The sequence below is a fragment of the Chiloscyllium plagiosum genome, chromosome 31 (assembly GCF_004010195.1).
Source record: "Chiloscyllium plagiosum isolate BGI_BamShark_2017 chromosome 31, ASM401019v2, whole genome shotgun sequence".
Taxonomy (NCBI): Eukaryota; Metazoa; Chordata; class Chondrichthyes; order Orectolobiformes; family Hemiscylliidae; genus Chiloscyllium; species Chiloscyllium plagiosum.
In genome coordinates this window covers 3971316-3982249 of record NC_057740.1, presented here as the reverse complement: position 1 = coordinate 3982249, position 10934 = coordinate 3971316, and the positions used below count along the sequence as shown (strand labels likewise).

At 41.9% G+C, this 10934-nt stretch overlaps 1 protein-coding gene across 1 annotated transcript in view; it reads right to left on the bottom strand.

Moving 5' to 3' along the window:
- Positions 1-1893: 1893 nt before the first annotated feature.
- Positions 1894-10934, bottom strand: part of tax1bp3 (Tax1 (human T-cell leukemia virus type I) binding protein 3) — a 22345-nt gene continuing 13304 nt past the window's right edge. Inside the window, exons 3-4 of the mRNA XM_043720852.1 lie at positions 6882-6959; positions 1894-3815 (exon numbers count right to left, since the gene is read on the bottom strand). Coding sequence (XP_043576787.1) covers positions 3681-3815; positions 6882-6959 — 213 coding nt within the window. The 3' untranslated portion in view covers positions 1894-3680. The remainder of the gene's footprint in view (positions 3816-6881; positions 6960-10934) is intronic.

Genomic DNA, 10934 nt, shown 5'->3' with positions numbered 1-10934 from the left:
AAACGCTAGTGCGACCACACTTGGAATATTGTGTACAGTTCTGATGGCCATATTTCAGGAAGGATATGGAAGCATTGGAAAAGGTGCAGAGATTTACCAGGATGTTGCCTGGTCTGGAGGGAAGGTCTTGTGAGGAAAGACTGAGAGACTTGGGTCTGTTTTCATTGGAAAGGCGACGGCTAAGAGGGGATTTGATAAAGACATACAAGATGATCAGAGGATTAGTTAGGATAGACAGTGGAAGTCTTTTTCCTAGGATGATGACGTCAGCTTGTACGAGGGGACATAGTTACAAATTGAGGGGTGATAGATTTAAGACAGATATCAGAGCAGGTTCGTTACTCAGAGTGGTAAGGGCATGGAATGGCCTGTCTGCCAATGTAGTTAACTCAGCCACATTAGGGAGATTTAAACAATCCTTAGATAAGCGCACGGATGATGATGGGATAGTGTAGGGGGACGAGCTGAGAAGAGTTCACAGGTCGATGCAACATTGAGGGCTGTATTGTTCTATGTTCTAATAGAGGGATCGAGATCTGACAGACTTTGATGGAGTGGATGTGGAGAGAATCTTTCCAGATGGAGAAGAGCAAAACTAACAACGTAAAAGATTGTCACCAAGAAATCTAACAGGGAATTCAGAAGAAACCTGGGCGAGAATAAACTGGTTACCACAAAGAGTGGTTTGAATGAATTAGTAAAGACATATTTAAGGAGAAGCTAGACAAGCTGACAGAGAAGGAATAGAGACTTAAAATAACAGATTTACATGCTAAAAGTATCAAATGGAGCAAATAAACACCAGGGTGGACTGGTTTCTCTCCTGACACTGTCATTAAACTCTTCAAAACGTGCCCGCCTTAATGCTTGGTTTCAATCATTTGGCTGTTTTATTCCAGTCTACACAGCAATAGATATATTCAGAATCACTCGGTGAAATTAGTCCAATTTATATTCACAAACGGCCTACACCTGTGGGTTTTCTTGCTGGATTTAACATATTAACCACTTTCAAACTCTGGAATTACATATTAAAAGCCTTTTTTCCAACTGAAAACTGGTCAAAAAAATCAGGGCTACAGCAGACTAGAAGTAAATGGGGAACATAGAGTTATAGATATACAGCACAGAAACTGACTCTTTGGTCCAACTAGTCCATGCCGACCAGATATCTTCAACTCATCGAGTCCCATTTGCCAGCACTTGGCCCATATCCCTCCAAACCCTTCCTATTCATATACCCATCCAGGTGACAATTACAGCATGTAAAAGCATCAGCCTCCCCCCCTCTGGCAGCTCATTCCATACACGTACCACCCTCTATGAAAAAGTTACCCCTTAGGTCCCTTTTACGTCTTTCCCCTCTCATCCTAAACCTATGCCCTCTAGTTCTGGACTCTCCCACGACAGGGAAAAGACTTTGTCTATTCCCCCTACCTATGCCCCTCATGATTTTATAACCCTCTAAAGTTACCCCTCAGCCTCTGACGCTCCAGGGAAAACAGCCTCAGCCTCTCCCTACAGCTCAAATCCTCCAACCCTGGCAACATCCTTGTAAATCTTTTCTGAACCCTTTCAAGTTTCACAATATCCTTCCGATAGGAAGACCAGAATTCAAAAGTGACCTAACCAATGTCCTATACAGATCAACATTGACCTCCCAAGTCCTGTACTCAATGTTGTATCCAAGGAAAGCCCTCTTCACTATCCTATCATATTGAACTAGCTGTGCTAGTCAGAGGCCTAGTCATGGGCTGGATGCTGACAATCACACGACTAGCAGAGCAGCACTTGACAATTCCAGCTGTGCTACTGAAGACAGTTAATGAGTCAAACCAGGTAGCGTCACATCCTCTTGAGGCACTGGATTCAATACAAACAAGACACAAGATCCTATTTAATAACGCAAGTTTATTTTTTATTGAAAGCAGTTACATGGTGAAAGGGCTATTTTGTACAATGAGTAATTTCTTACTCACCAGATCTATTCCCCATGTTTTAAACCCAATTATTAAGTCTTAGTCATGAAAATATGAAAGCAATCATGATCCACAGGATTTACAAACATGAAGTTTCCTTGCATCTTTGTACACCTTACGTTTTGTAGTCATTTATCTACTCTGAAAAAATTCAACAAGTGGTTCAAAACCCCTAGTAAATTATACAATTAAAAAGATATGCTGTGAGGAGTCTAGGTGAAGTATGTAGTATCTGTATGCAATCTGAACACAGTTATTGCCTGGTGACAGATAGTTCTTGCTGTGCAATACCCATCAGACACAGAGCAAAGCATTTGACAAGAAACAAATAGAACTTTAGAGCAGAATGTTAGAATCCAGAGCTCTCGCTTGTCACAAAAAACACTTGCTGATAGTTTTGCTGATGCTCCAGCCACAACAGGCAGCCCACGCACACTTACAACTGGCTAAGAGGTAATCAGGTATGTATGCACATGACCTTATTTTCATATTTAGACATGTGAAAGGTCCCAATAATTCTAGGCAAAGAAGGGAAGTTAAATGTGTGTTTGTGCAGTAGATACTGCAGTCAAATTCTTTCCCTCTGTACATCTTGGGCTTTTGACTGGCTAATGGCAAGAACTGGGAATGAAGGCACTTTGGAGAGCCTTGGACAGTTACTTAGTGATGACCATGAATTATAAATGAAAGTTACACGGTATACAGTAACAGGAGAAGAGATGCACATAGAATAACAATCTGACGCCTGTTTCTTTTGCAAGTACATAACACTTGTGGTTATGTTTACATTCCAAGGTTAGTACTGTGCAGTTAAATGTGTGAAGGCACAGGACTGTGTTAAAATATTAGAAAAGATTATTCAATAAAAGGCTGTAAAAAGTACATTTTGAAAAATGATTTCTGACAAATCTTTAACTTCTAGACACCTGCATAGGTACAGAATTTACAGCAGAAAGGATGTAGATCACTTTGGTACAAATTAGGTTTGAAATTAATTGCTTCTTCCACCAAAACAGCATCTTAGTCATGATTAGTGAGCCCCTGGGTGATCCCTGTATTATGCAGCATCAATTCATTGGTACATGTGATAGATAAAGCCATACTGTCAACAGATGAAACCAAAGTGTACCTCTGCTCATTCTGGCATAGTGCCAACTACATTGAACTCCCTTATTAAACAACAACTAGCTATTAAGTTGTTCAGTGCCGATCGGAAAGGAGGCATGCAGACATTGCTGGGGCATCTTGGCCATTGAAAAACCCACGAATAGCGGTAATATCTTGCACAGAACTTTGGCATTTGGATGGTGATTTAAAACCACTTAAAATAGTTTAACGTCGGCATTCAGAGGAATGTGAAAAGAACATGTCAATTACTTGTCTAATAGGCATGAGGCTCTGGTATTAAATATGCCAGAGTCCTTGACTTTGGGTACTGGTCCCAACGATAATGCTGTCAAATCGATACTAGTTTGTACATTGGCATCAGAGAATTTCATGTCATTCTCAGTGAGATATACATCCAGGTTATTATCTATACATTTAAATAGCAAGTGCTTTTGCTCGTCTATTAGTGACGAATGCTGACTGGCTATCGTCTGTACAACGCCTTGCAGCAATATTAAATGGCCTTTAACTATGGAATCATTTCTCTTTAAATTGTGATATTCAAGCAGGGCACTAGTCCCAGTGAGAGCTCAATCACTGCATGGACTGGCAGATCGCCTGCTGCAGAGATTTTCGAGTTACCAGAAGCCGAACAATATCTTCATTCTTCTTAGTGAGACGTTTCCTGGCCTGGTCATGTGTTACCATCGTCATATCCCAACCATTCACCTGCAAAAGGCACCAATATCAGGGGTGTAGCTTAAAACAGAGTCCATTACACACACATTTTTGTTCAATAGCAAGCAAAACAAGCTGCCTGCCATAGATTCTCTTTCCAGCTGGAGGTTTCTCACCACATATTCCTTCCATAAGACGATCAGGCGTTCTCAGTGAACCAGAATACATTCTTGCCTGCCTACTAACCAAGGAAAAGGATCAACACCTAAGAATTAAACACTCTACCTCAATTTATTATTACATCGACCAGATGACGAGGTCTCATCTTCCAAACACAGGCTTCAAACCAACAAACCCAATCAGCCTTTCCTGATGAAGGGCTTATGTCCAAAACGTCGACTGACCTGCTCCGCGGATGCTGCCTGACTAGCTGTGCTTTTCCAGCACCACTCACTTCGACTCTGGCCTCCAGCATCTGCAGTCCTCACTTTCTCCCCATAAAAAGGTGTTAACTGATAATTGTAAATCTGAGACCAAGACTTCTATTAGTCAAGGGCAAGGTCTGAAAGGATGTGGGTCAAAAGCAGGTGAATAAGGTTAGATTAGATTACTTAGTGTGGAAACAGGCCCTTCGGCCCAACAAGTCCACACCGACCCGCCGAAGCGCAACCCACCCATACCCCTACAATTACCCCTTACCTAACACTACAGGCAATTTAGCATGGCCAATTCACCTGATCTGCACATCTTTGGACTGTGGGAGGAAACCGGAGCACCCGGAGGAAACCCACGCAGACACGGGGAGAACGTGCAAACTCCACACAGTCAGTCGCCTGAGGCGGGAATTGAACCTGGGTCTCTGGCGCTGTGAGGCAGCAGTGCTAACCACTGTGCCACCGTGCCGCCCAATAAGGTTAAGAAACCAATTAATCAGGCTCTCAATGAACTAGCAGAACAGCTTTGAGGTATTGAATGGCCTCCTATTCACATATTCCTCAAGTGAAAACAATTAGATTCCCTTCAGTATGGAAACAGGCCATTCGGAAGGTTGGGATGGACTTGTTGGGCCGAAGAGTAACGCACCCAACCCCATTCCCCTACACTTTATTTACCCCTGACCAATGCACCAAACACTATGGGCAATTCACCTAACCTGCACATGTTTGGACTATGGGAGGAAACTGGAGCACCTGGAGGAAACCCATGCAGGCACGGGGAGAATGCGCAAACTCCACACAGACAGTTGCCTGAGGCGGGAATTGAACCCGGGTCTCTGGCGCTGTGAGGCAGCAGTGCTAACCACTGTGCCACCCTGCTTTATTTACAAAAATTGCAGTAATCTCCCTGAACTGTTAAAAACAACAGTGCTCTGCACTGACCATCACCATCAACCATGTTCAAATTCTACATTTTACCTCGAGATTAACCTAACCAGGCTGACCACTGAGCTGAGGATACTGCCTCCCAGAAACTAAACATGTCAGCAGCTGGCGCTCGGTCCGATAGATTGATTGGAATCACAGGCCTGCCCTCTTAAGCCTATTGTGAAGATTCCTTTCATTGACAATACTGTTACAACACTGGGTAAACCCTCCCGCTTAATTTAAAACCAGCAACAAAAAAGATTTATCCTGTGCAGTAATCTGTAAAAATTCGAGTAGCCAAGAACTATTTAAAGTAAAAGTTAAATTTTTTAAAGTCTAACAGAATAATTAACTAACCACTATTTACAATTCTTTCCTCTAACCTGTTACCTTCCCTTCTATAACACTAGTCCAATAAAACTCCCAATCAAGATTTACAAAACCACCCTTAACTCAAAACCAGGCAGCTTCCGTTCTTCTATTCCAACCTTCCTGTGTCACCTTTTCTTCTTGTTAGGAATTTCTGCCTCACAGGTTACTGATCAAAAAGGTACTTTTAAAGAGCTATTTTCAGGCAGTCTGTTTACATGCTGGGCTTGTCAGTTCTCCTCTCAACTGTTCAATTTTCCCTAGTCTTGTACCCCCAAAGCTTCGGATTGTGTAATTGGCTTTTAAGATTATCAATATACTAAATTCAAACTGGATTGGAGTTTGATATTTTTGGGGGTAGAATTTAAACTGACTGGTCAAATTAGAATTTGCTTTTGTCTTCAAGCGACAAGCTAATCAAGTTGTTCGACCAAGTGTTATATTGTTACCTTATTGAGAACACTTGGTGCTATGTCTGGTAGTTCTGCTGCTTTTAACTTTCTTAAAGTACAGCCACATCTTCATAACAATATAAAGTTCCAGCAAGGTTGAGAGATCTGAATGACAACATAATGAACTAATTCCCCTCCTGCACCTCTCTATATACAACTAGGGAAAGTTACATGTGAACTGGAAGTAAAAATTATAAGGTGCTTTGCCTCAGCAATCTTGGGCAGCACAGTGCCTCATACACAGAGTTAGACTCCATCTACCACACCCTGAGAAAGGGAACAGGAAGTGACTTCACCACAGGAAATAACATCACCACAGGAAATGTTATCACTAACCCGAAGAAACCCAAACATATAAATAGAAAGCAGGAGTTTTCAGTATTGCTTCGCCTGAAGCCCACTGAAGATGTTACCGAGTAAGGCAACAAAACGTTTGGAAATGAACCTTGCAGCTCAGTGAGCAAACCTACATCCAAAACTTCAACCTGAGCTACAAATCTTCTCAAAGCTCGCTAAGTGCCTCAGTGGTTAGCACTGCTGCCTCACAGCACCAGGGACCTGGGTTTGATTTCACCTTTGGGTAACTGTGGAGTTTGTATATTCTCCCCATGTTTCCTCCGGGTGCTCCGGTTTCTTCCCACAATCCAAAGATGTGCAGATTAGGTGGAATGGCAATGTTAAATTGCCCAGGGTTCAGCGAGGTGTAGGCTAGGTGGCTTAGGCTTGGGAAATGCAGAGGGACAGGATAGGATAGGTGGCTTTTCTAGGCGGGAGTGGTCTTCAGAGGGTTGGTGTGGTTTTGATGGCCGAATGGCCTGTTTCCACACTGTAGAGATTCTATGATTGTTGTCAGTTCATGGACATAATTGTTATATGGATAATAATTGCCTGAGCACATATTGCTTTGTACACAGCAACACTGCAAATCCAACCTGCATTATTTTGTCTCCAACCTGGAGACCCGCTATTTCCGCTGGTCCTCCTTCTGAGACTCTTGTTACATATATACCCTGTAAATATAAAGAGAGAAGTACAGTTGACTCTAATAGTTTCGCCATTCTGATTAAACTATAATCATTTAAACAGACTAATCACTAAATATAAGACAACTAGGATCTAATTAGGCGACTTCCTGCACTTTAACATATTTATGAAATTTGCTCACCTTTAAATATTTATCCAGTTCTCATCTGAACATTGCTATCAAATGTTCCATAAAGTTGACCAGGTCAGAGATATGAGCAAATAGGTTATTTATCAGCACACTGTAGCACTGACAGTCCAAAATATTGTCAATTTGAAAACCATATTACTGCAGAAATTAACCTTAAAACATTGAAAGTTAGAACAGGGCTGAAATCATTCAGAACCATTTCATCAAGTGAAAGGAAGATTTTTCCTACCACTTGGTACATTTGACTCCTGATCTCTACAATGAATGAAAAACATTTAATTCTCTCCATGGGCCACATAGTAAGATGTGAGTCAGAAGAGTTCATAGCTTTGTGGTAGTGTATTGACGTGGATAGAGGAGTGGCTAGCTGAGAGGAAACATTTGCAACAAATGTGTCATTTTCCAGATGGCAACAGAAATTGGTTTAGTACCTCAAGGGTTATGCTGGAACCTCAAATATTTACAATATGTATTTATGACTTGGTTGAGGGGACCTACAGTAAAGCAAATTGTGAGAAGGATACAAAATGTCTGCAAAGGGATAGCTTAAATGGACTAAAGACAGACGTAGTATTAATGTGTGAAAACGTGAGCATTTTACCTTTGGTAGGGAGCACAGAAAAACATTATTTAATTGCAGAGAGACTGTGGTTTTGTACATGAATCATAGAAATACAGCATTCAGATACAGTCAGAGGTCTGACCACCAGGTTATAGTCCAACAGGTTTATTTGAAATCTTAAGCTTTTGGAGTGCAAGTGAAGGGAGAGCAAAGAGTGCGCACACAGAATTTATGGGCAGCAAGATCAAGGGCAGAGAGGTCAAACGATCAGACAACTGGTGTGAGGAATAATAAATCGCTGCATGTGATCAAGAGTGTTAGATGGTGAGAGTAAAGTGTTAACAGCTGAATAACAAGCAAAGGGATAACTTATAATCTGATTAAATGAGGCAAAAAAATAATTACAACAACATTAAAGTAAAGGTGGTGCTGGAGACAAGCTAAATTATTTAAATAAGGTATAAGAGTCACATGCCAAGAGTCTAAGCAAAGTAATCAGTAATCCAAAACTGTACAAACTAATGAAGATAGAGAGATCATAATTTATCAAAGGTGATGGCGTCAAACAGGACAGTTAAGAGGATTTTACAGATACAGAACAGTGTTGTGGGGGTCACACATGAACCCAACATCACGGTTGAGGCCGTCTTCACGGGTACGGAACTTGATTATCAGTTTCTGCTTGGCGATTCTGCCTTGTTATGTATCGCGAAACCCACCTTGGAGGTCACTTACCCAAAGACTGGATGCCGAATGTCCCTGACCGCTGAAGTGTTCCCTGACTGGGAGAGCACATCCCAGTCTGGCAATTGTTGCACAGTGTCCATTCATCCATTGTAGTATCTGCATGATGTCATCAATGTACCATGCCTCGGGACATTCTGGCCTGCAGCATATGAGATAGACATCATTGGCCAAATCACATGAGTAGCTGCTATGTACGTGGTGAGTGGTGTTCCCATCTGTGATGGTAGCATCCATGTCGATGATCTGACATGTCTTGCAGAGGTTGCCATGGCAGCGTTGTGTGGCGATGTGGTTGACGTTGCCTTAAAAGGCTGGATAATTTGCTGCAAACTACCAGCCTTCAGAACATCAACCACACCACAAAACATTGACATGGCAACCACTGCAAGATTTGTTAGAGTGTCGACATGGATACTACCATCACCACATGGGAACACCACCCAGCATGTACGTGGCAGGTACTCATGTGACTTGGCCAATGGTGTCTATCTCATACGCTGCAGGCAAAAAATGCCTCGAGGCATGGTACCTGGGCAAGACCAAGCAGATGCTATGATAACGGATGAATGGACACCACACAACAATCGCCAGGCAGGGATGCTCCCTCCCAGTCAGGGAACACCTCAGTGGTCAGGGGCATTCAGCCTCCAATCTTTGAGATGCACAACAATCACAGAGCAGAAACTGATCGCCAAGTTCTGTTCCCATGAAGAGGGCCTTAATCGTGATCTTGAGTTCATGTCATGCAACATATGACCCCACCACACTGTTCTGTATCTGTAAAATCATCCTAATGGTCCTGGTTTGACACCATCACCGTGACAAATTGTTATCTCTCTATCTTAAGTAGTTTGTACAGTTTTGGATTACTTGCTACTTTGGTTAGACCCTGAGCGTGCGACTCATTACCTATCATGTTATTCCAGTCATCTAATTTGTCTCCAGCACCACCTTATTTTTAATGTTTTTGTAATTACCTCTCTGCCTCATTTAATCAGATTATAGGTCATCCCTTTGCTTGGTATTCAGCTGTTAACAGTTTGCTCACATCATCTAGCATTCTTGGTCACCTGCAGAGATTTATTATTCAACACTCCACTCACACCAGTTGTCTGATCTTTTGAGCTCTCTACCTATAAATTCAGTGCCTAGTGCTCTTCTCTTTTCACCTGACAAAAGGGCTGTGCTCTGAAAGCTTGAGGTTTCAAATAAACCTGCTGGGACTATAACCTAGTGTTCTATGACTCCTGGCTTTGCTCACTCCAGTCCAACACCAGCACCTCCAAATCATGGTGTCCACACACTGCAATCAATCACAAATGCAAACGGAATGGTGGCCTGTATTGCAAGTGCGGAGGAGCATAAAATCAAAGATGTTTGTGGCCACAAATTGAGAACTGCATACAGGTTTGGTCTCCTTACTTAAGTATATACGTGCACTGAAGGCATTTCAGTGAAGTTTCAGCAAGGGACACAGTTTAAAATAAAGAAGCTGATTCAGGGGCCAATGCCACCACTAGATGGAGCACTGTGTACATTAGTGACATATTTTAACAAGATGTAGAGGTGCCAATGTTGGACTGGGATGGACAAAGTTAAAAATCACCCAAACCAGGTTATAGTCAATGTTTATTTGGAAATACAAGCTTTCGGAGTGCTGCTCCTTCAACGGGTAGCTAGGCAGGATCATAGGACACAGAATTTATAAAAGATCAAAGTGTCATACAACTGAAGCAATGTATTGAACAAACCTACATCACTGATAAGGCTTTAATCACTTAGAATGGGGTGGACGGTTTCAATTTATTAATATGTGAGGACAGTGCAGGCAAGAGAGAGAGAACCTGCACAGTTACCGCCTTTGCTGTTTGAATTCGTGTAACTGATGCAATGTATTGAACAAACCTACATCACTGATAAGGCTTTAATCACTTAGAATGGGGTGGACGGTTTCAATTTATTAATATGTGAGGACAGTGCAGGCAAGAGAGAGAGAACCTGCACAGTTACCGCCTTTGCTGTTTGAATTCGTGTATCACTGGACATAGGAGTGCATCTGGGAAAATGAACAAACAGTGAAATTCACAACTAATCTTGGAGGAACTGTTGGGCCAAGTTCACAGCACAGAATCAGATAAGTTAATTATTGTTTTAAGTCTGTCCAAGAGAAAGGCTGCAGTAGTGAGTATAGTGGATTCTTTCTTGATTAGTGTTTTTTGGAGATAAGTCTCTTGATTAAACTTAAAATATAAGCCATAGCTACTAATTTAACCTGGGGCAGTGTTTGCAGAGGAATAAGACAGTGTTATTTTCTGGGTCTGTAGATTGTGAAGGAGCAAAAATGGCCTTTGCAGTGATATGTACTTCTTGTCAGATGTGGGAGTTTAAAGAGAGTTTAAGGGTTACTGCGGATTATATCTGCCATAAATGCTGTTGGATGCGAATCTTATCAGATCGAGTGGATCAGTTGGAGAGACAGATAGAAGCGATGAGGAATTTGCA